At 53.2% G+C, this 25092-nt stretch overlaps 1 protein-coding gene across 3 annotated transcripts in view; it reads right to left on the bottom strand.

Annotated features, from left to right (window-relative positions):
- Cacna1i (calcium voltage-gated channel subunit alpha1 I) overlaps window positions 1-25092 on the bottom strand; it is a 110447-nt gene that overhangs the window by 19393 nt on the left and 65962 nt on the right. For all 3 annotated transcript variants that reach the window (XM_029470056.1, XM_021182805.2, XM_085831343.1), the window contains 19 exons: window positions 22908-23223; window positions 22521-22613; window positions 19652-19964; window positions 16751-17160; window positions 10287-10438; window positions 9341-9526; window positions 8947-9064; window positions 8644-8799; window positions 8125-8218; window positions 7277-7479; window positions 6311-6784; window positions 5943-6043; window positions 5278-5401; window positions 4929-4997; window positions 4282-4466; window positions 3722-3848; window positions 3421-3546; window positions 2086-2175; window positions 619-811 (listed from right to left, as the gene is read on the bottom strand). In XM_029470056.1, the coding sequence (XP_029325916.1) occupies window positions 619-811; window positions 2086-2175; window positions 3421-3546; window positions 3722-3848; window positions 4282-4466; window positions 4929-4997; window positions 5278-5401; window positions 5943-6043; window positions 6311-6784; window positions 7277-7479; window positions 8125-8218; window positions 8644-8799; window positions 8947-9064; window positions 9341-9526; window positions 10287-10438; window positions 16751-17160; window positions 19652-19964; window positions 22521-22613; window positions 22908-23223 (3530 nt within the window). The remainder of the gene's footprint in view (window positions 1-618; window positions 812-2085; window positions 2176-3420; window positions 3547-3721; window positions 3849-4281; window positions 4467-4928; window positions 4998-5277; window positions 5402-5942; window positions 6044-6310; window positions 6785-7276; window positions 7480-8124; window positions 8219-8643; window positions 8800-8946; window positions 9065-9340; window positions 9527-10286; window positions 10439-16750; window positions 17161-19651; window positions 19965-22520; window positions 22614-22907; window positions 23224-25092) is intronic.

Genomic DNA, 25092 nt, shown 5'->3' on the forward strand with positions numbered 1-25092 from the left:
GAACACAAAGGGGAGAGAGGCTGTGGGTAGGGAGGAAACAAGGGAGGAGCATGCTAGCCCGCACCAGGTCCTGGATGAGAGCGTTCCTCTCCCAGTGCTAGGTAGGACACTGTGAGGAAATCCCTGAAATATTGGTAGTAGGGAGCTAGGTAGGGTGGATGTTAGGACACACATTATTCTCAAACACCCCCTAAAGAGGCCCATGACAAGGTCTGATAGGCAGAGATGGGGGTCCTAGGGCTGACCATCCAGGGGTAGATGATTGACCCCAAAACTACAACTACTTTCACAAGGAAGAACATAAGGGGCGGGTGTGTTCTAAAAGTCCCCGCTCATTGGTGCCCACAGGAAAGTCTACCTTTGTCTCTGCCTGCACCAAAGCCCTTAGGCTTTACCCAGGCTGGCCAGTGGCATCATTACTGATGGGCTCAGGTCACCTGGACATGCAGATGCTGGGGAAAGGAGCTGAGCCATGGGCAACGGATGGATTAAATTTTTTGCTCTCTTCCAGTTCCAAAGACCTAGTGGGCCTGGATCAGACCCACCCCCAGGGCACCGCCCAGGAGGCACATTGGTGGGTAGAGACCCTGCCCATCCCAGCATCCACCATCTGCTCACTACGGCGCTTCTTTTCCAGGCGCCGTAGCCGTTTCTCCTCGCGCCGCCGTGCCTCCTCAGCCTCCTGATGCTGCCGGCACTTGTGGAAGTTCTCCACGACCACGCCCACAAACATGTTGAGCACGAAGAAGCTGACAATGAGCAGGAAGGAGATGAAGTACAGCAGCATCCAGGGGTTGTGGTTTGTCACCGGCTGCGGGGGAGGCAGAGTGAGGGCTGAGGAGGCTGGTCTACACAGCAAGGTCACAGGCATTTGATCTCACCATGCCTTGGTGGAGTAATGGGGGAGTTAGAACAACCTGCCTCTGAAGCCTACGGTGGGAACAACACAGCAAATGGGAACTGTCTAGCCTGGGCAATATGGGAACTGTTCAGCCTGGGCCTGACTGGAGTAAGGAGATCAGCCTTACTTCCCTGCCCTCTCCTTTCCTGCTTCTCTGGTCGTCTCCTGGACACATTGGTCTGCTGTCTTCTCAGTGACTTAACCCATCATTCAACCATGGAAGCATTTATCTATTCACTATCTACCCAACCCATCTTATCACCCATCCATCCATCCATCCATCTACCCACTCACTCACCTATCCATCTACTCACCCATCCATCAATCCATCCATCCATCCATCCATCCATTCATCTACCCACTCCTCACCCATCCATCTACTCATCCATCTATCCATCCATCCATCTACCCACTCACTTACCAATCCATCTACTCACTCACCTATCCATCCGCCATCCATTCACCCACTATCTATCCAACCTATTTATATCTACCCATCATCCCACCCACTTATCCATTTATCTAGCCACCCACACATCTCTCCATCCATAAACCCTATCATCTATCTACTCACCCACACATTCACCTGTCTGTCTATCCATCTATCTACCTATCTATCTATTCATCTATCTATCTATCATCTATTCATCTATCTATCTATCTATCATCTATTCATCAATCTATCAATATATCTATTCACTCACTTATGTACTCATCTATGCATCTATCTATCTATCTATCTGACTGTCTGTCTGTCTGTCTGTCTGTCTATCTATCTATCTTCCCACCCACACCTATACCCATCTATCCAACCATTCACCCACCCACCTGTCCACTTAATTCATTTCTCCATCCCTCTACACAACCTTCCACCCATCTACCATCCACTCAACCTGCCGCTTATCCACATTCCCATTTAATCATCCATCCAGAAACAAAGCAGAAACCAAAGTGACAAGGAGGCAGCCAAGCTCTGAGTAGTGGGTGGAGTCCATCCCTAGGAATGGGGGACAGGCAAACAAGGAGTAGAGAAATGCATACAAGAATACTCATCACCCCTGACCTCCTCAGATCACCCTTAGCCCCAGGTCGAACCAGGTTGATTCTGGGAGACCAAGAACCAGAGGTGACTTCCAGGTCCCTCCCCACCATCTGCATCTGCTGTGGCCCCCAGTCATGCCCACCTGCTGGTCCACAGCAACAGCATCCAATCCATTATACATGATGTTCACCCAGCCATCCTTGGAGGCCAAGACAAAGAGGGACATCAAAGCCTGGAAGACAAAGGAAGAGGGTAGGCGTAAGAGATGTGGGCTCATCAGACCTCCACTGTTCTGCCTTTAGGAGACCAAGACAAAGAGGTCTTCCTGAGTAGTAGATCTGATGAGGCCTCTCTGAGGACCTACTGTGTGCCTGTTGGGAGCCCTGGGGCTGCTGTTGTGGGGATAGAAGAAGTGGAGCCAGAGTCCTGAGTTACCATCTCAGTTCTAGCAGTAACTGAAAGATGCCCAGCAGGAGGCCCATGAACTCCTGCACCCTGACCCAGGAGCCCTGGGTCTCCACTCAGCCCCTGCTGTTAACTCAGGTGTGAGAGTGTGTGTGGACCTGAGAGTGAGCTCCAGGAAATCTACCACCGGCCACCAGTGAGGGGCCACCAGCCTGGACCCTGCCTCTTCTTGCATCATATCCTGGGGGAAAAGAAAGTCCCCTCTCTGCAAACAGCTGCCTGGAGGCTTTTGTGGGGATAGGGAAAGGAAGCCCTTTGGAGGCAGCTTTTCCCTGGAAAGCTATGCAAATGCATCAGGTGCCCAGCAGACAGGATCAAAGACCAAGCAGGAACCTGCATGCTGACTGAAGTGTTGGGAAAGAAAAGCCACCAGGGCAAGGCCCCTTCCCCAGACTAGATCTTGCCTACTGGGCTGTCATATTCCCATTTGATGGAGGAAGAAACTGAGACTTAAAGAAATACTGCTACTAAAAAAGAAAGGAAGGAAGGAAGGAAGGAAGGAAGGAAGGAAGGAAGGAAGGAAGGAAGGGAGGAAGGGAGGAAGGGAGGAAGGGAGGAAGGGAGGAAGGGAGGAAGGGAGGGAGGGAGGGAGGGAGGGAGGAAGGGAGGGAGGGAGGGAGGAAGGGAGGGAGGGAGGAAAGAAGGGAAGGAAAGGAAGGAAGGAAAGGAAGGAAGGAAGGAAGGAAGGGAGAGAGAGAGAGAGAGAGAGAGAAAGGAAAGATAGAAAAGGAAAGGAAAATAAAGAAGAAAAAAAAGAAAAGCTGGAGTATACACCCAGGTGTGGATGGCTCTAAAACTCCCATTACTGTCCCTTGGGTAGGAAGTCAGAAGCAGTGCTTTGTGAAGTACCTGTTAAGTTTCATGTGCTGGCAGATGGCACTCAGAGCCTCAGCCTTGCTTCTCCTGTGAGCAGTGCTCCATCCATATCCACTTTACAGGATGGGAAGTGTCTGTCCTGACAGAGCAGGACTGGAGCCAGGTTTGTGACCCTTGTGACCCTAGAAAGGCTCACCTGGCCCAGGTTATCAAAGTTGTATTTGTGATGCACCCAGCGGTAGTTGGCGGCCACGCAGTCTGATCGGTTGGTGATGTTTCGGGTGTCCACTCCCAGACAGTGATAGAACTTGCCTTTGAAAAGCTGTGGGAAAGGAGGGAAAGGTGGTGCTTGGGGTAAAGAGGGCACAATCAGAGGAGAAAAGCACCAGGAATTGACCCACACGACCTGCCCCTTGCTCTGTCAACCCAGCTTGGCTCCACCCAGGTCCCCAGGTTAGTGCACTCGGGTGGGTTGCCGTAGGCTGGGCACCCCTCACCTGCACCCCCAGGATGCCAAAGATGATGAAGAAGGCGCAGCAGATGAGGACAATGTTCCCGATGGGCTTGAGGGAGGAGATAAGTGTCTCTACCACCAGCTTCAGCCCAGGGGCCCGGCTAATGACCCTGCGGACAGGCAAGAGAGGCCAGGGTACCGTGAGCCACAGCCCCAACTCAGCCCACGGTCACCAGGCCTGGGGGGGGGGGTGTTGTAAGGCAGGGAGGTTACAACAGGAAACGAAGATGCTGTAGCCAGGTTAGCTAGGACAGGGGCTAAGCACCAATCTCTACCTAAATCAATACACAGAAGGGCACGTGACCTCTCTCAACCAATCCCCACAGAGTGCAGCCCACACCCAAGAGATGGCGCCCAGAGATGGCAGTGAGCAGCCCAGAACACAGAGGAGGGAACGCAGTGGAGGCAATTTTACCCCTTGCCCTAGGCTCTTTGGCTCCTCCTCCCTGCAGCAAGGTATGCTGGGTACCATGCACCATATTCAGTGCAGAGATGCGCCTCTCCCACCCCATCACCATGCACTGACTAGGGCAGGGCCCACACCTCAAAGGACGTAAGGTACGCAGGAGCCGCAGGACCCGGAGGACCCCCAGGATCTTGGCTCCCCCCGCAGAGGCCACGGATACCACGATATCGATGATGGACACAAAGACCAGGAAACCATCCAGGACGTTCCAGCTGCTACGCAAGTACGCTTGCTCACCGAAGTACAGGCCCAGAGAGACCACCTGGGGGTGGGGTTAGGGTCAAGCCTTGGGAGGGGGATAAGGCCAGACGACTCCCCCCAGGGACAGGACAAAGGGAGGTAAAGAAGTGATGGATGAGGTATGGCTCACAACGGTTCTTCTGAGGGCTGGTGATTAGGCAGGGATCTGGGCCCAGAGAAGTCTGCAAGCTATGGTCTCATAGCATGACCATGAGACCTCAACCCAGAGCCACCCACACTGGGAAGCATCCCAGGGCAATGTTTCCACCCCAATGTGCCTTTCTAGTTGGGCTTGGTGATTGGAGAAGAGGGAGTCCCTGATCCCCTCTAGTCCCAGAAGCTCTGGCCAGGGTCTAGAGCCCATCAGGAGTGGACCTCTGGGACCTATGGAATATTCCAGAGGGCCAGGCCAGCAGGAAAGGTGAGGCCTAGACCAGGGGCTCCAGGTGGGGGTGAGAAAGACCCTGGTGGGGCCCAGAACAACCTTCAGTGTCATCTCGCCCACAAAGATGGCTGTGAAGATGTAGTTAGACACCGTGAGGAAGATGCGCTCCTGAAAGAGTGGGAGAAGCCCTGAGTCCAAGCCTTCCACAACTGCTCATGAGCCTTGTTGGCCTCTGCTTCAGTCAGGGGCAGCCACTACGGACACCATTTCTCAGATCTAGTGGCCTTCCCCTCCCACAGGCAAGCCCCCTGCTTTGTGTTCTCCCCCTCCCCTCCCCCTCCCTCTCTCTGCATGCTAAGTGTGTCTGGCTTGGCTGAGTTGTCCCTGGGCTCCCCCACCATTGTTATTATCTGGCCCTCTGCCCAGCCTCGGGGCTATAACCACTCACAGTGCTACCAGCTTCAATCTGGGGCCTCTCCAGAGCAATGGTGATACAGTTGAGGAAGATGAAGGCCAAGACCACGTAGTCAAAAAGCTTGTGAGCAATAATGGTCTGACACAGGATCCGGAACCTGTGTGGAAGTCAAGGAACCCCCGGGAGGGTCAGTTTGCCTCCCACTCTGACCAGAAGGAAGACAGGACCACAGTACACACTCAGGGACCAGAATGGCTTAAAGGAAGGGATCTCTCTCTCTCTCCCTTCCTATAGCCATTCACCATCTGCCTAAGGCACCCAACTGGAGCCTCCTCCCCAACCATACACCTAGGTAATGAGGTCAGCCATCTGCCTTCAACACCAACACCAAAGGATCCTCCTAGAAGCCTTCTGACGGAAAGGACTCCATCTGAGCTTTCAGGCTGCCTGTGGATCTGTCCAGCCTTGTTCCTAGCATGAGGTTGGGGGGGGGGGGTCAGCTTAAAAACAAGAAAGATGCTCAGGGAAGCTCTAGAGGAACATCTAGACCCACCCCTTCCCTTGGAGACCCTCTCTCTGTCATATGAAGGTGTCCTGCCCAGCTTGGTAGAGAACTCTCCCTCCTAGACATATCACCCTCCTCCTCCTCCTCCTCCTCCTCCTCCTCCGGCCCTCACTCCCAGACAGCCACTACTCACTTGTTCTCAGGGGAGAAGAGGTAGACCGACCAGTCCTCGCGGACTTCGCACCAGTCAGGCTTGTACACATCAATCATCTTGCGGACGCGGAAACACAGGGTCTGGCAAGGCAAAGAACCCGGCCCTGGGGTTAGTGCTGCGCAAAGCAGCCCATCTCTTCCCACTCTGCCAGCCAACAAACTGGGGGCACAGAATGAACTCCGACCTCTCTCCCAGCCTCCAACAAGGAAGGATTGGTGGCAAAGTCAGATGTGGACAGTTCTGGCCCCGCCCTCGGCCCCACCCACCACGCCTGGACCACCCAAAGCCAAGTCCCTTGGATCCTATAGACTACAGCTTCTCCGGTGTTCCAGGCAATCCCTACTCACGTAGTCGATCTCCTCCTCGTCCTCCCCACGGTCGCGGCGGTCGTCCATCTTGGTGAAGACATCCTTGGCTATGTTGGGCATTCTGCCATTGCAGTCCTCGTGTCCAGGGGCCTGGCCCGCCGCCCTCCAAGCAGCCCGCGAGTGGGCACCCACCACGGGCACCAGCTCTGCCAGGTCAACAGAGTCCCTGGTATCGAGGGACAGTGTCCGACGGTGGTGGCGGTGACGGTGTGCCAAGTGGGGTCCATGGTGCGCATGGTGGGTGTGCGGGGCATGCAGGGGTGCAGCGCGAGGTGGCGCATCCTCCCGGGCGCCTTCACAGGCCCTGACGCAGCTACCACCACGCTCCCCGGAGAGCAGGGACTCGTGCTCAGCTGAGGGTGGCTTGTGTTTCAAGCTGTTCCAGCTGGAGCGGCGGCTGGCCCAGGTCCCGCTGCGGCCCCAGGGCCCATAGTAGGAGCTCCGGGAGCTGGACTGCGGAAACACCCGGACTTGGATCAGCAGCCACCCACACGATAATCTAGCACCAAGACCCAGACATCTGGAACACCATGGTAGAGTGAGCCCATCCATTCTCAAACTAAGGCCCCTTAGTCTCTTGAGAAAAACATATAGCAAATAAGGGTCAGCTTTACAGGTAAGGAAACCAAGGCTCGGGGATAGGTGATAATTTGCTCGCTTTTACGCAGCTCAGAGCCACATTAAAGCTCTAGTTGGCCTCGCCCCCAAAGTCTATACACTGTTGCCAAGATGAAATCCCAGGGCTCTCTACCAGACCCCACACTTGCATTCCAGCTACAAAGACCTGTTCTAGCACAGAGCACCTAGGATTGTCACTAACACAGACCCCTGCCTGGTTCAGACTAGTGTGGTACCCTTATCAGGGCACCTGGTGCCACAGTCTTTCAGTGCCACGCCCCCCCTCGCCCCCAACCTCCAGCAGCGAGCATCTATCACAGGACTCACCAAGGATCGCTGATCATAGCTCATCCTGCCCAGTGACATGACACTGCTTTTCCGGGATTCTAGGGCCACCAGCACTGGGTCTGGCTGCAGTGAGAGGCGGGGGGCAGCACCCATGGCACCAGCAGGACCCAGATGTCCACCCAGAGGGAGGCTAGGGTCCAGGTGTCCATTGGGTGTCATGGGTATTGGGCAGAGCTTGAGATCTAGAGGTGTGAGATGAAGACAACAAACAGACAGAAGATCAGAGGAAGCCATAAAATAATCAGAAGTAGTTGTATATAGATGGAGAGCTTTTCTGGTGCGATGTCCTCTACCAGGAAATCCTGAAGGCTGGCACTTACGTCATGTGCCCCCTTCCTTCCTGCCTGTAAGGCTGTTATTTATCTTTTCATGACCCTTCCCTTCTGTTCTGGGACCAGCCTAGACCTCCACCGTGCTGGAGCACCTCACCCCCATGCTTAACAGGGACTGTCCTCTTGGGTTACCGTGGACACTGGGCTTGGTTGGAAAAGGCTACCTAGTGGTATCAGGCATGACCTGAACCCAGGCCACATCCAAAGACACTGTGGCCGTAACTCAGAGCCCTGTGTAGAAAGGGAAGCAGACGGGTTTCTAAGGGAACTGGGCAGGTCCATGATTGTCTGTGTCTGAGACCAAGCATCTCTTTCAGATATAATTGTTAAAAAATAAATAAATAAATAAATAAATAAATAAATAAATAAATAAATAAAACCAGACAAGTAGCAGTCCCTGGGTCCCTGGGCCTAGGCTTCATGGGGAAGCCATTGTGCCACCTGGGAATCCACAGAGAGTTCCCGACCCTGAGTGGAAAGTGTGGGTGTGTTTACCTCTGCTGCTGTCCAGGCCCTCTGGGAGCTTATCAAGCTCCTCCAAGTTGGATGAGCTCTGGTCCTCATCTGAGTAGGAGCGATTAGCGTCACCCTGGGAGATCAGTTCGCATTAGGAGAGGTCAGCTCTGCCTTTTCCTAGCCCGCCCTTGGGATTTTTCTATGGCCCTTTCCATCCTCCTTTTACGGGTGGGGAAACGGGGTTAGAAACAGAGACGTGAGAGGCTAACGAGGAATTTGGCCACAAAACCCAGTCTCCTTGATTTCCAGCACTCCTCAATGCCCAACTGTACGGAGGAAGAAGCGGGCTCTGGAAGCCCTGATCTCGGAGGCTTTAGAATCTGAGATAGAGAAAAGGTTCCTGGGGCGGGGGTGGGGAGGGACCCTCTGCTTGTATGCTACCTGGAATGGGAAGCCCATGCCTCATTGGCAGCTCTACTCTGGGAAGTTTCCAGCTATACTATCCTCCTGCCAGGCTCCCTGCCTCCTGCCCAGCAACTAGCCCAGGGTTATACTTACCTCAGCCTGGAAGCCCTCGACCAGGATAGCCACCAGGAGATTGAAGAGAACATAATTGCCAAAGGTCATGAGGGCAACAAAATAGAGGGAGGCCCAGGGGGTGGTGGAGGCCATGCCATTGTACAGGACAACGTTCCAGTCCTCCTGAGTGAGGATCTGTTGAGAAGGATGCAGTTCAGCCCTGGTCCAGGCCCAGGCCCAGCCCTCCCAAGCACAGCCCTCCCATCAGCCTCAGCGCCTCCCCAGACCTGCTATCTAGATGTCTCCCCCGCTGAAATCCATGAGCTGTCAGCTGCTACTCACCTGAAACACGGTGACGATGGCCCACAGTAAGGAATCGAAGTTCTTCCTGTCAGGGACTGTGTCTCCAGTGTCCGTGCGGAGGCTGAATTTGCAGCCAAAGATATGCATCCCAAGGATGCTAGGAAGAGGAAGGAGGTAGCTCAAGGGACGCATCACACTCAGCTCTCTGCTTCTCCCAAGACCACCCAGTACCAGGACAGAGGGAAATCTCAAGTCCATATTAAATAGAGGGGAATGCCAAGGCCGGGAGGATGGACTTTCCCGGAGTCATGGGGTTGGAGGTTGATGCAGGGATTCATAGCCAGATCCTGGCAACTTTGTCTCTAGATTCTTCCACCAGTCACCGTGCCCGGGGCTCACACCTGCAGCCCTCCAGCAGGTGGGTGGGGCTCACCTGAAGATGAAGATGAAGAGCATGAGCAGCATGCAGAAGGTGGCCACGTTGTCCATGGTCTTCATGAGCACCACGAGCTGGCGCCGCAGCGCCGGCATGAAGCGCACCAGCTTCAGCACCCGCAGCAGCCGGAAGGTGCGCAGCACGGACAGGCCACCGTCAGCCTGCCCCACGATTTCCCAGATGCTGCAGCCAGTATGGGGGAGGCAGAAAGGGTAGGTGGGGGGGGGGCAAGGGGACGGGAAGATGGAAGAAGCAGAGAGAGTAAGGAGAACGGAGACAGCTTACATCATCCATCCATCTAACAAATGGCTTTGGGCGCTACTTCACAGCAGCCCCTAAAATGGGGTTTCTCAGCCATGAGCCCATGGACCCGGCATTAAGAAGCCCGTGGCTAGCGTTGGTGAGATGACTCAGCAGGTAGAGAGCTTGCCACCAAGCCTGATGACCTGAGTTCAATCGTCAGAACCCACACAGTAGGAGCGACTCCTGCCAAATTACCCTCTGGCCTACGGTCACGCATGCGTGTGCACGCGCACGTAAAGGAGGAGAGCGAGGGGATTACAGTTTGTCTAGTCTCACAAATCTCAATGTCACTAACTTCTTTTTGAGCTCGAACACTTCTTTTGATCATGAATGTAAACAACAAACCAGAGAAGCAGCCATAGCCATGACTTCATGGGCAATCAAAATAGCTGATGTCTTCGTGTTACATAGCTATTTCTGTGTTTCCAACCCCCGCCTGCAACTCCGGTGGCCTCAGACTCACTCCCTCCTCGACTGAGCACATTCATGCAGAAGCAGATATTACTAAATCACCAGTTTATTCAGTATTTTGATAACTGCCTGACGGTAATGGATTCCTTTGTCACTCCGAGGCTTCCCCTGCCGCTCGGGGTTGAAGCCCTCATCCTGCCCCCCAGCTCCGGGGTGGCAGTGCTGTTACCTGATGATGACAATGATGCTGTCGAAGATGTTGTAAGGGTTCCGCAGGTAGTCAAAGAGCCCAAAGGCAGCCAGCTTCAGAATCATCTCCAGGGCAAACATGCTGGTGAAGACCACGTTGCAGATCTCCAGGATGTTGGTCAGTTCCTCTGGCTGTGGGAGGTGGGGACAGAGAACGAGAGACCCTGGTGAGTCCCTTAGACTTGCACCATGGTCTACAGGACTTCACAACTGTGCTACCTTTAGACCCTGCGAGGACCGGGGTAGGGGGTGGGGGGTGAGGGGTGTCTACTGGGGAGTGAGGCAGCCCAAGCATGGTGCTGGTACACTAGTAGACATTATACCACCCATGTCACAGATGTGCCAGCCTTTCACACACTGCCAGGAAATGGAGGACAAAGACAGGGCACCTGCTGCATGCCAGAAACAACCCTAGGAACAGGACATCCCCACAGTGGCTCTCGGAGAACCCCAGGAAGATCGAGTCACTAGCCGGTGACCCCAGACCCCCATTTTTCATCCATAGACCTCCCTCTACCTCTGAATTTGTCTCCATCGGGATTTTAAGAGGCAGACAAAAGCTTGCATGTGGCACCATGGAGAACCCTGCTTTGAAACAGACTGCCATGGGGATAAAGAGAATAGTTCCAGGCATGGCCCCTGCCTCTGACGCTGCTTCTTATTATCCACATTACAGAGTGCATAGCCTCATGGACTCCCAGCCTCCAGCTAAGGGTGAGGCAAGGAACCTCTTCTCCCTGCTCTCCTCTCCCACATTGAAGGGTCTGGCTTATGCTCAACGGGACAGCAATGGCTTCTCCCTGAATCCTGAAAAAGGAACAACGGCAACTTATCCCTCCCTTCCCTGGACCTGGAAGCCTGATAGACCGTTTGACAAGTTAGGAAACTGGCTGGGTGGTGGGACTGGCTCGCGCAGACCCACCCAGTAAGAATAGCAGACTCCATTGCAGTACACAGAAATCCTGCCTGAACCAGCTCAGTCACTCACTCGTTCATTTGTTCACTCCTGAATGTATCACACAGGTCTTCCAAGAGGTGGCACTGGGCAGGGCCTATTTTCCTGCAAGAGAGATGTCTCCTCTCGGTGGCAGAGTCTCCCTAACACTCACTAAGCTGAGGGTGGTTTGGGGGACAGTGTTGGGGAGCCAGGTGTCCTCCTGGAGGAAGTGAAAGAAGGGAGCTGGTGACACAGGGGAGCAGAGAAGGGTGACAGAGCCAAACTCCCAGCCAGGGTAAGAGCTGGGTGACAGGAGGGTACCACAGCAGCAACCCATCCCCAGCTCATCAGCACCTTAACTCCACACCCGGCCCTTCCCCTGCCGAGCAATAGAGAACCCCAGGGGTCTCACTTTGATCCCATATGGCTAACAAGAAGAAAGAAAAAAAAATTATCCAGACACCAGCTTCCCATCTAGTGCCTAGGAAATCCAATAAAGCCACTGCCGGTTCCTCTCAAGCCCAGATAAAAGGAGAGGGCCCCATTTCTATCTGTAATTACATTTGACTCTCAAAATGCAAAGGGAGCAGGGCCCTGGGAGGGCGTGGGTGTGAGAGACTCTGATGTGGCTCACGCAGCCCACCCCAGTCAGATAATCCAAGATGAGAAGGGTAGGGGCTGATGGCGGCTGACGGCCCTGAGTTGGCCATGTGCTGGCTCTCAGCTGCACACAATGTGTGCATGTTCCCTCCAACCGGGCTCTAGCCACCGCTCTTCGGAAAGGTCAGCAGCTCGCCTCCCTCCTCCCCCGCAACAGCTGTTTTTCCAGGCAGCGCACACCTGTTAATCTTTCTCTAATGGACCATCCATCACTCCCAAGAGCATTTTTTCCGGGAGAGAGGCAGGCTGGAGAGAGGCAGACAGATGAATATAGACAAGACAAGTGGGAGGCGCGGGGGGCAGGGGGGTGAGAGGGGGGGCATATGGAGGGATGGCCAGGGGAGGGGCCAGAGGCAGGGCCAGGGGCCAGGATGGACCATGAGACAGATGATGGTGAGCAAAAGCCCTGCTATAGACTTAGGAACAGTGCTCTTGGGATGTAGCCCAGTTGGTAGACTGCTTGTCTAACATGCATGGGGGTCCTAGGTGCAATTGCCATCATCCCATTAACCTGGTTGCATGCACCTGTAATCTCAGCACTCCAGAGGTTGGTGGCAGGAGGATGAGAAATTCAAGGTCATTGTTGGCTACATATTGGGTTCAAGGCCAGCCTAGGCTACATAAAATCCTATTTTAGGAAGGAAAGGGGGGTTTGACTGAGACAAAGTGACATGACAGATGTCAAAGAGAACTTCAGGAAAAGAGAGACGTAATAAAAATCACAGCAGACAGACAGTCAAACAGATGACAGACAGTAAGAAGTCTAACAGGGATGCCCAACATGTACCCTGTGAAAGAGCAAGTGTCCAGGTTAAAAACATGTCTAGAAGGCACAGAGGGCTCTTCTAGCCCAGTGCTGGGCTTAGTGGCCCTAGACTGTCCAGTCTTAGTTCACCTCTACAGGGATCCCAGCCTAGCTCCATGGTGACAAAGATGGCAGGTGTCAGCTAAGTTCCTCCCCAGGGCAGGCATGCAAGGCACTTTCTATGTACCAGTCATGTGAGCTCCAATCTTATCTACACTGCCTGCATTTAACAGTAAACATGTGGCTCAGATAGAAGTTACTGCTCTTGACCAGGCCAAGGTGATGTCCACTCTGGAGTCATGTCCCCTCCCTCTGCTCTGAACCACGTGCCATCACCTGGCCATGTTCTAGAAAAAGTGTGTTGCTCAGACATCAGTTCCCTTCTTACACACCTTCCATGGCTCTCCACTGCACTGAGACATGTCCTTGAGGCGCTCAGTCGACAAGCAGCCCTCCTTGTCCCATGGACTGTCCACCACATCCTTTGCACGCATCCTTCTTGAAAGCTCTGGATCCTGCCCCTCCCTTGTCCTTGTCTTTCTAACTGATGGCTTATGGTTAATCCTTTAAGATTCATCCTCAGTGCTGTTTCTTCCAGGAAGTCCTCCCTGGCTGTGACCCATATTGGTACCTCTCTGTCTTTCTCATGAGACCCTCACAGAGTTAAAATGTCAGGCGCTACACCATCTCCTAATCTTCTTCCCAGAGTCACCTTAAACCTAGGGGGCTACACAATGAGCTTTGAGTCACCCATGACTGGCGAGACCTTGAACACCTTCCCCTGGGAGCTGGAACCAAAATGGTCCTACATCCTGGAGTCTCAGTCGGTAGCAGCCTGGAGATTCGGGGGATCCCTGCTGCTGCCCACTCCATGCAAAGTTCTTCCTGTCACTCTCTACCTTGACCAGCCTTCACTGAGGCTAAGGTGAGGCTTCAGGGTGGCTCTGCCCAGCTTGAGAGGAGCACCAGCTCTAGTCAGAGATACCAAGGCCGAGACTACTCTAAGTATCTTCCTGGCCTGGGTCCCACCTCTGCTGTCATTGTCCACAGCTGCCCTCTGCACCCCAGAGCCAGCTTTGCTAGCTGCGTGTCATCCCGGTGGGGATGAGACACATACCCTGCCTGCCCTCCATGGCTTCTATGAAGACAGAGCCCAGCAGCCAAGTGGCCCTGACCCCTTGAGGGTCACACAACTCAATCAGAGATTACCTACCCCACGAGTGTGGACTTCTCAAATCTCCTAACGTCCCCTGGAGATTTCTTCTTTTTCAGGAATGGGAACTGAACCTAGGACATGCTGGGCAAGTGCTCTGCCATCGAGGCACGCCCTGCCCTTCTGGGGAATTGTCTCCCTCTTCATGAGACACATGCCAGTCCCTGACTGGCTGACATCCTTTCACCTGCCACCTCCTCCTAGGCCAGTCCCGATAAAGAATATCCACAACCATAGGGACCTTGAACAAATTGTTCCTGGTGACAGCTCTCTGTTATTTGAGCAGCAGTGACCATGCTAAAGGCCGTGAGCATCTGGACTGAGCTCCCTATAATTAGGGAGGCAGGAGTGACAAGGCAGAATGTCACCGCCTGTCCCTTTGCAGTGATACATAGTTCTCTGCAGGCCTGGGTGGGGTACAGAGCCCAGTGGAGGTGGCAGGGAAGGACCCTATGATACCCTCCCCTTCCTTCCTGCATGCCATCTGCAACCCTGGGCCACCTCTCTCTGTGGGTGCCACCTCAGTGGGGGATGCTCAAAATAAACCTGGGGGCGGGTCGGTTTCCCTGCAGAGAGATGTCTGAGAGCCCAGGGCGAGGAACGAAAATACCAACAGGCCCTGCGCAGAGCTCCGCTGAACAATGGCTGCCACTCGGAGCTGCTTTAAAAAGAATGGTTTAAAAATGCTTCCTCCTCCTCCTCCTGGCTTCTTCTTTAATTAATTTTTGAGGCTCCAGACAGTGGATGGTAAACTTACCCAGGCTGGTGGCAGAAGGCTCATACAAAAAAAAAAAAAAAAAACCTGCTAGTAATGGCAGAGTCTTAGATGCCTACAGGACACCGGAATCCACATATCTGCCCTTCCTGGGGGCAGTGGAGAGGGTCTGGCTTATCAGTAGACAGAGACACCGGCTAGATAAGCATGTGACTTTCCTAGGGCCACCCTGTCTGTCAGCTGCAGAACCAGGGTTGGAACTCAGGCCATAAACAAACAACGTGGCCTCTGAACAGTGGCCTTCCAAGTGTGAAAACAGGAAGCAGTGACTAACACTGGCTTAGGAAACACATATGAGGACTCAGGGACACCCTGCTCTCTCTAGGCCTGGGGCTTAGTAGGTTCCCAGGAAGCCCTAAGGTAGCCCTACGGGGGAGACATGGCTCTGTTGAAGTTACAGATGAGATCAGGGGAGACCCTCCAACTGACTAGAGCCTCTTCCAACCAGGTGGGGATTCCAGGTGGGTGGGGACTTCAGCATCACATGACATCTACTGTCCCAAGGGAAGAGGCTCTGGCAGCCATACACAGAGATGCTCAATGGGTAAAGAGGTCATTAAACAAATTGTTTTATTGTTTGATTTTTTGTTGTTGTTTCAAGGCAGGGTTTCTTTTAGTAGCCCTGACTTGTCTTGGAACTGGCTCTGTAGACCAGGCTAACCTCAAACTCACAGGTCCACCTGCCTCTGCTTCTCGAGTGCTGGGATTAAAAGTAGGCACTAACCATGTCTGGCCAAAAGCAAATGTTTAAGAAAGCAAGCCTGCTCAAGTGGGATGTGGCAGGTACAAGGGACAGGAGATAGAGGAGAACCTGAGCAGACTCACACGGGGACCATGACTGGCTGGAGGGCAAGCCGGGAGGGCAAAGGAAGAGTTGCCTTGGCTATGGTGTTGCCTGGGAGGGGGACTTGGTCTCAAGAAGTCAGAGACCAGTGGAAGCTCAGGTAAACCCAAAAGAGCCCGGATCTTTAGAGTCTGCCAATTTCCGTGGTGTAAACACTTTCCCCATAACCCGTTTCAAGCAAGCAACTATATAACAACTGCTTGCTAGATTCCCAAGTGTGAGAAAACTGGCTCTCACCAGCTGGTTCTAACCAGCCAGAGACAGTGCCTAACTCTGGTATAGCAGGGTACAGACACTAGGAGCCAGATGCCCCAAAGCAGCTCTTCCCATAGAGTCTTTCCCCAAGAGCGAAAACCCTGCTGAGTCTCTGCATTCTGACAGTCCAGGGCCTTGAGGCAAAGTATAGGCCTCTCCTCTCACCAGCTTCCCCCCTGCAGAGATCCCACCCAGCAGCCCTCCCCAAAGATCTTGTTAATTAAGTCAGAATAGCTGGCAAGCCTGCAGTACCAACTGAGTGTCGGTGGCTGCCCCAGGGGCTGCATTTAACTAAATTGAATGAAGCCTGTATTTGGTGAGCTAATGAGCAGAGACAGGAAGAGTGTGGCCCACTCCAGGCACAGGAGAGGGCTTAGCCGAACTACGATGACTCCAAAGTCAAGGGGATCCAGGTTCTAAATCCTGCTAGAGTATCAATGTTGCCACAGGAAGTGGGTTCGAACCAGGCTGCTGGCTAGCTGTGGGACCTCAGGTCAGTAGGCTGGGCATAGCCAGCTGGCAAGTGGGGGTGCCCCACCAGGCTGAAGAACAGGCCAAGGAAGCCACGCCTCCAAAAACAAAGACTAGCAGACAGGAGCCAGGGAATTGGGTCATTCCAAATGGTGCCTGGATCTGACAGGATGTTACCCCAGGAGTAGCCTATAGATTGCTGACTGCAGCCTAGGAGGAAAAGCAATGGACCCTGAGTCTCGACCCCTGAGTCCTACGCCATCCAGCCTCAGTCATAATCTGCTCACACTGCAGATACCTCAGACCATCTTGCGCCCTTGAATGTGGCCTTGGGCAAAGTGCTGAAACCATATGGAAGGGTTAGACTCTACTCTAGCCAGGCTCAGGGAGACCTGGGTATGCCCTTGCCCAACCTGAACCCAGGGCTCCATGCCAGCCTGTTTCTCCATCCCCCACTCAGCCCAAATCCTGTACCCTCACTTGCCTGTTCATGGTGCTCGATGCCCATGCTGACAGTGTTAACCAGAATAGCCATCATGATGCCTCTGTTGAAGTACTTGCTGTCCACGATGCCCCGCAGCTTGGCCCGTGTCTCTCGCCACACATCCCCACACAGTCGGGCTGCCCCATCCTCCTGTTCCTCCTCCTTCCCCAAACCTGAAGAGACCCCGTCCTCACTGCTTTGGGGTCCATCGCCATTGGCTTCGGCCTCTGCAGAGCCGCCAGAACCTGAGCCTTCCTGGCCCGAGTCAGTGCTGCCCAGGCCAGAGGGCCGCCTGCCTGCCTCGTGCTGGCAGCGAGGGCAGCTGCTGGGGTCGGAGGCCAGAATGGCAGAGATGGGCTGCACCAGTGTGTGGGGAGTGGTGTCCAGGGGACTGTGTCGTGGGCACAGCTCTGAAAAGCAAATGGAGGGGGGGGGCAGCATTAGTGTCCAAACTAGGTCCCCACCTCCCCCAGGGGCACTGTGTGAAACAAGCTGACCCCACACACAGGCTCATCATACTTCAGTCATGGTAATGGTTGGTCACCTTTGACCTTGACCTTGGACCTGTCACACAGCAAATGTTCCCAGGCACAGGTATGGGGATCTGGGGACTGCAGGTCTGGATGGAGAGTGGACACACCTCAGAGGAAGCTATAGTGACTTTGCCCATCTGTGTGAAGTGAGGAAGACCGGATTGAGGCAGACTCTGGGAGCTCCCAGGAATTCCCCCCACAAAAGTGAGAGTCAGACTAGATTGGAGACAGGGGACAGGAAGGGTGACAGCAGATAAGGCCTGAGACTTTCAATCGCCAGCAAGCCTTGGATTTGTATAAGCCATTTCAAAGAGGTGTTGGGAAGGGTTCCCTGTAGCTGGTTTGACGGCTTCTCCTTCTCCTCCTTTTCTTCTTCTCCTTTTTTCCTTCTTCTTCTTCTTCTTCTTCTTCTTCTTCTTCTTCTTCTTCTTCTTCTTCTTCTTCTTCTTCTTCTTCTGCTGCTGCTGCTGCTGCTGCTGCTGCTGCTGCTGCTGCTGCTGCTTTTCTTCTTTAAATTCTCTTAGTTTTAAGTTTTTCTCTGTGTAGCCCTGACTATCCTGGAACTCACTCTGTAGTCCAGGCTGGCCTTAGAGATCTGCCTGCCTCTGCCTCCCCAAGTGCTAGGATTGAAGGCATGCGCCACCACTGCCTGGCTGGTTTCTTCTTTGCACTTCCCTATATTATAGTAACATAAACACATTTTGCTTGAATAAGAGAGGGGGAAAAAAACAGTAAAGGAAGGGAACTGGGAAAGCCTGCACTTTCCCACACAGGCTTCTGAGCACGGCAAAGCAACCAAATACCTGGGTCATCCTACTCCAGCTGTGGGGGACCAAAGCCCTTCCTTCTCAGACTGCATTAGTACTCAACCCAGGAAAGGAGATGGGATGGAGGCTTGAGAAGTCGGTGGACTAAAAAGTATAAAATTTTCCTTCACAGCATTCCAAGAAGCTGTCCCTTTGCTCACATCCTTAGGAAGGGAAGAGCTAGCCCTGCCCAGACCCCAGCTCTCCTCTTCACTGCTAGGCCAAGCCCACAGGCCACCTGAAACCATATCTAGATGGCTAGTGGACAACTGTCTGGTCTTTGCTGGTCTCTCTGATTGACAGGTTATGACAGCTAGGAGCATGGAGTTCACTAACCAGGGCCTCAGACAACAACTGTCAATCACAGGCACAAACCCTTGAGCCCTGCCCTGGAAGGGGAAGACAGGAGGCCCGATCAGGGTGGTCAAGGGAAACAAGACATGCCATGTTCCACAGCTGCTTTGAGGAACAGTCCTGGGGCCTGATAACTTCTCTGTAGTATTGGGGAGAAAGCAGAGCTCCTGGGAGCTCTGGGTTGTCTCCTCTTAGGGTTTTGTGCATTTGCAGCCAGAGACAAACACTCCAAAAGGCCACCTCTGACATTCCATATGACCGAGTCTTACACAGAAACACTGGACCACTTAAGTGACTCCCTCATCTCCTTGGTCCTTGGTTTCCCATCTGAAAACTGGAGACACGATTTCTAGTCTGCCTCTTTCTCAGGGCTATTTCTTGAAAGAAACAGGCTAAGGAATCTCTCTCTCTCTCTCTCTCTCTCCCTCCCTCCCTCCCTCCCTCCCTCCTTCCCTCCTTCCCTCCCTCCGTCCCTCCCTCCTTGCAACAGGGTCTCACGGAGCCCACTCTGGTCTTAAACTCACTATATAGCTAAGGATGCCCTTGAACTTCTGATCCTCCTACTCTATGTCCAAAGCCCCAGGATTACCACCATGCTGGGACTTGAACTAGAGTTTTCAAGCATGCTCTGCAAGCACACTAGCAACTGCACTATAGACCCACCCCAGAGAGCATCCTTTCTAAGCTAAACACCAAACTTACATAAACAGCCTAGCACCACTCAAACAGGAGGCAGGAGCAGAGTATGGGGACAAGGGTCCCAATGTGACATGGTATATACTGTACCAGGGGCCTGATGTCACTACTCAGGTGTGCTGGTAAGCAGAGACAGCCATGGGAGCCAGAGTGAAAGATGACATGTGTACCCACAAAGAGGGAGGCTAGTCTCGCAAGGCTCTGAACAAATCGCTTGCCTTGTAAGTATAGGTTCGAGGGAATGGTGCCCAGGTTTGCCTGCAAAACTTGGAAGAATTTCTCCGGGAAGAGAATGAGCCCACAGGCTGGACAGAGATGGTGGCAAGACGTGAGTGGAGCAGATGAGTTCCGATGGGCCATAAAGGAAGCAGTATGGCCTGAAGTGAACCCTTGGGATCCCACCTCTGACTGATATGGACACTTCCTGTTCTAGCAGGCATGACCCACTTGCACTATTGCCATTCTGAGACCCCAGATCATGGCACGTGAGCTGCAGAGTCAAAGCCACTTACTGCAGTGGCTGGGCTCCTTGGCATGGGGCCCAGGCTTGGCAGGGGCTGGTGTCCCCGGGCCCGTGGCCTGGCGCCGGTTCTGCAGGGCCTGGTAGAGGCCCAGAGCACGGCGCTTGGCCTTGCGAAGGATGTGACAGACATATTGGAAGATCTCCTCATAGCAGTCGCCGGGCTCGGCGTAACTGGCCACCGTGCTGGAGGACAGGTAGCGCTGGCGTTGCTCCAGCATCAACCGGTGCTCCCGTTGCTTGGTCTCGGAGAACTGGGTCGCTATGACAACGAGGCACAGATTGATCATGAAGAAGGAGCCCACCTGTAACCAACAGGAGGAAAGGACAGGAACAGGGACAGTGGGGACAGATAAGGAGACAGAGGGGTAGAACCAGCAAGAGGGGGGTGGCATGGGAGAAGGGGACAAAGAGATGGAGAAAGAGTTAGCAAGAGCAGGAGACAGAGAGGGAAGCCAGAGAAAGACAGGAGAAATAGGAGGAGGGGAAGGGAAGGGGACAGATCAGCGATGCAGAGGAGAGGGAAGAAGACGGAGCAGAAAGAAAGACAGCAAGACAGAGGACAACCAGGGTACAGAGAGCCAAAGACATAAAGAGGGTGGGGCAGGAAGGAGAAAGGATGGGGGGAGGAGAGGAGAGAAGAAGATAAAGGAGAAGGAAAGAGAAGAGGAGTGGGAGAGACAGAAAGAGAAAGACCAGAATAGTCATAGTCAGGGGTAGGAATAGACAGACAGAGGTACAGGGAAGATGGAGGGGCCCAGAGAGACAGAAACACGGACACAGATACACAGATGGGACAGGAAAAGATGACTGAGTCCTTGCAGAGGAAGCCACAGCCTAGGTGACTTCCCAGGTCAGAATGGGACTGTATCTAAGCCCAGGCCCCATCAGAACCAAGACCCAACCATACTAACCCATGTAGGACAGAGATACTGAAGCCAAGAGGATAGCCACAATCCCTCCAGTCACAAAGGTCCTACATCCTACTCACCAGCCTGGACTTGGGCTGTGTGCTTGGAAGGGGAGGTGGAGCCAGGTCCCACCGCTCTGTTTCCCATCTAACTAGTCCAGTACCAGTCACCTTCCCTGGTCCTCACTAACCCTGAAAGAGCTCCTCTGGCCTGGCAGGAAAGATGTGGCCTCCAGCCTTCTGGGATATCACCGACATACATACAGATTGCTGCCCCCTTCCCATTACATACAACTGAAGAGCTAAAGAGGTACAGGGCTTCATGGCCCAGAGGACTCTGGGAAATAGACTGTTTCTTAGACAAAAAGCATTCCCATAGCATTTCCCAGAAAGCTGCTCTTCCCTGGGCTGGTTAGGGACGCAGAAACCAGAGAGATTAGACCCTGCGCTCTGTAGGCTCATCCCTGTAAGGCTCCTATCTAGCCTTTGTTCAACCGTGGTTGCCCTGGGTGACCCAGACAGGCCTCATCCTCTCTGGATCTCTGTTCCCCATCTGTAAATTGGGAGGCTGGAGTAAAGCGGGCCCCAGACTTTTCTAACCATAGACCGGAAGCTGTGTGTGGAGACTGAAAACCCCCCACCAGCCCGCTGATGGCATCCTCTGTCTTGAGACAGGGGCACTTGGGCACCAAGTATCCCCAGCAACAGCAGAGCACATTTACTGAGCACTTACTTACTGGAGAGCAGGGGTATGCAGGCTCCTGGCCAGCCCTCCTCATCACCTAGGAACTAATCGCTGCCAGTGATCCATCTCATGGAATCTGAGGAGCCTGCCTCAAGTCCTACTTAATGACTTCCTGTGGGAGAGGACTGAGCCTTCTGTCTTCCTGTAGGAAGTCACCCACACACCTGTCCTCCCCCAAAGGGCCCCTCCAGCCCCTCCAGCTTCTCTCTATCATGACACCTAAGCTTCTGTGTGTCACTGTGACCTCTCAGCTCTTCTTTCCCAGAGACTGGATCCCTGCTCTGCCACTTGTCTCAATCCATCTTGTCTGGATGTTCTGTTGAAACTAACTTAATGAAGAGCCTGGGAATCTGAGCCCTTCTCTCTTTCATCTGGTTTCTCCTGAGTCCGAGGTCCTAGGCTTCCCCGGGAAATTGCTGGAGCTGTATCCCAGCAGGCGTGGCGCAGGTCAGCGGCTACTCAAGCTTGCCTTCGCCCACCACCAGGAAGCTAGAGAACCCAGCCTTTGTGTTGGGGACTGAACACAGCTCTGTCAGAAGCCTGACCTCTGTGGACTGTGCTGAGGCAGAAAGCCACCGGTATGCAGGACAAGATGGACATTGGAAAGCACAGACAGGAAGTGTTGGCCTATAGAGGCAGAGAGACCCCTGCTTCTATCACCTGGTCACGCGCACAGCTGCAGAAAAGCCAGAGTTCAAAGATCTGCCCAGAGCGCCACCAGGCCACTCCCAAGGCCAACCTCCTATCCTGTGTCATATCCAGCAACAGAGCATCTTGTCTACCCCAGGAAAAATGGGGAACAGATGGAACCCCTGAGAAGCTCCATTCTGGAACTATACCCCCAGCTAAGGCCAGGAAAGATTGTATTCCTAGGGATTCAGGCAGAGAGAGACAAGCAGGACCAGCGGGTTAGATGTTAAAGGCTAGAGACAACTGAAGGCAGATGTGATAGATGCTTCCAGCCACAGCCCTGATAAGCCCCTTCAATCACTGGCTGGGGTTGGTTGACTGCATTTAAAAATATCCCTTTCTTGGAGATGAATTTCCTCTTCTTCTTCCTCCTCCTCCTCCTCCTGTTCTGCTCCTCCTGTCCTGCCAGGCTCCCCTAGCCCTGAGGGCTCCCTAGGAGACTGTCCACCCCTTCCCTCCCTCCCCACCCCCACCCAGCGCCATGGTCCATGGTCCTGAACTTGCCCTGATACTTACTATGATGAGCAGGATGAAGTAGATGAAGTTGTAGAAAGAATGCGCATCCATCACGTAGTACATGATCTCCACCCAGCCTTCCAGAGTGATCACCTGCAGCGGGCACGGGGACAGGGGCAGAGGCTAAGACGTGGGCCCTCCTGTGCACCGGGATTTAAGACAAACCCCAACAGGAGCCAGGGTAGGGGGGGCAGCACCGGTAAGAAAACCAAAGTTCCAAGAGATACCGATACCAGTGGCCCACATCACACTGCCAGGCAGGCAGGGAGCAGACACTCTCAGGAGGTAGGTGACAAAGCCCAAGGCTCAAGGCTTTGCCTGCTGAGTGAGGATGCCAGCCATGCCAGCCACTGCTGGCTGACCAGACCTGGGCCTGAATGGTCTCACCTGAAAGATCACGATCCAGGCATAGCCAATGTTGTCAAAGTTGATGGCGCCCTTGTGAGGGTTGGCATTGCCCGTGCGGCAGACGTTGTAGTAGCGATTCCAGTTGACACAGAGGCCGCTGGCGTTGAGGTCTTGGCGTCCCGCCCCGAAGTCGTACATGTCATCTTTGGACAGGCAGCACTCTCGGCCCTGCTCCTTAAGTGGAGGGATCTCGTGGCAGCCCATAATGCCATTGTCCCCAGACAGGGAGCAGATGAAGGGCATCTCGTCATCCTCCTCTGGTTGGTAGTAAGGGGGCAGGGCCACGTCCCCTTGTCTGCCACAGAAAAGAGCAGGTCAAAGAGCAACAGGGAAGGGTCACTGCCAGGTGTACCGCATAAAGAGAGGCCATGTTGTATTGGGATTAGACCGAGGCCACATCACCACCTCCAGGCCCACGAAGTCCCCTCCTGAGACACCATTTCCCACTTCTGATCACAAAGGTCCTGACAGGTCTGTTGTGATCCCTTTTCAAGGTTCCCTCCTCTAAACAACCTTCCCTGGAGGAGCCTCCCTTCCACGGAGCTAAGCCACGGAGCTAAGCCACGGAGCTAAGCCAGGGCTCCCTGAGCTACACTGTGGCCTAGGACACACAGTTTAGACAAGACGGATCAAGTGCTCAGTTAGTAGCCACTGGATTTTGACAGCCCAGCAGGTAAGGAAGTGTGTGGCCCCGGGGCTGAAATCTCTTCTTTCCTTGGACATGGACTCCCTCATTTATGACATTTGTTCATAAGCTCTGCTTTGCCCACCACATAATCACAAGTGAAATCCCCATTGTGATTTTATCTATGGAAGTCAGCTAGATGGATCAAAGAGGGATCACCTAGACAGGGTTTAAAACTGAAACGATAGCCGGGCGTGGTGGCGCACGCCTTTAACCCCAGCACTTGGGAGGCAGAGGCAGGCGGATTTCTGAGTTCGAGGCCAGCCTGGTCTACAAAGTGAGTTCCAGGACAGCCAGGACTATACAGAGAAACCCTGTCTCAAAAAACAGAAAAACAAAACCCTGTCTCAAAAAACAGAAAAACAAAAAAAAACAAAAAAAACCCTGAAATGATGAGAAGAAACAAACCCTACAACAGAGGACTCTGAGACTGTAGTAAGGAGCCGAGTGTGCTGTTTTACAGGACTAGGACCCTTAGTAGGGACCACAGCACATAGAGACAGGCCTGTGTCTTAAGGCAAACACAGAAGCCAGCACTCAGGAGTCTGATTGTAAGTTTAGGGCTAGCCTAGGCTAAGTGTTGAGTTCTTAGTCAGCCTGGACTGAATAACAAGATGTTGTCTCTTCTTTTATTTGTTTGCTTGGTTGGCTGGTTGCTTGAGACAGGCCTCATGTAGCCCAGGCTGTCCTCGAACTTTCTATACTAACAACGACCTTAAATTCCAGATCCTATGGCTTCTACCTCCTGAGTGTTGGGATGCATGCCAGTACACCTGTCTGGAAATGATATGTCCAAAAAAAAAAAAAAAAAAAAAAAACCAAAAACTTAATTCACTTAAATACAAAAAACAAAAAAGGTCTCAGTACTTAGAAAGCAGAGGTAGGTGGATCTCTGAGTTCAAGACCAGGCTAGTCTACAAATCAAGTGCTAGGATAGCCAAGGATGCACAGAAAGACCCTGTCTTATAAAACAAAAACAAAAACAAAAACACCCCAGCATCTAGAAGTAACACCAACACTGCCTCCCTCATCTGAATGGCCACCTCAAGGTTTCATAACACGGTGTGGGAAGAGCGGGTAGAAACAGACATCCGCACCATTGGTGGGAGCGCAAACTACACCACCCTTGTGGAAAACAATCCATCAACATCCTTTAACAGTCAAAATGTTACAGCCAACCACGCAAAGGCTCACGACCACCTGCTTCCAATAAAGACATCACTTGTATCTGCTGCAGAAAGGCTGGACTGGGCCACCCATCCTTCTGGGAGACTGAATACCCATTAAGTAAATCGAACTTGATGTCAATTGGTTCATCACATACCGTACGCAAAATTCTTTGTGATGGAATAGACCAGACAGAAAGAAGAAGCCAGAAACAGAGCATGTTTTTCTGACTTCAGGCTCTAAGACATGTTCAATAGCAATGCCATATATATATATAAAGACTGAACAGGATTGGGGGCCAAGTTTTTCCAG

Source organism: Mus caroli, unplaced genomic scaffold, assembly GCF_978045245.1.
Source record: "Mus caroli unplaced genomic scaffold, Mus_caroli_1 scaffold_16, whole genome shotgun sequence".
Taxonomy (NCBI): domain Eukaryota; kingdom Metazoa; phylum Chordata; class Mammalia; order Rodentia; family Muridae; genus Mus; species Mus caroli.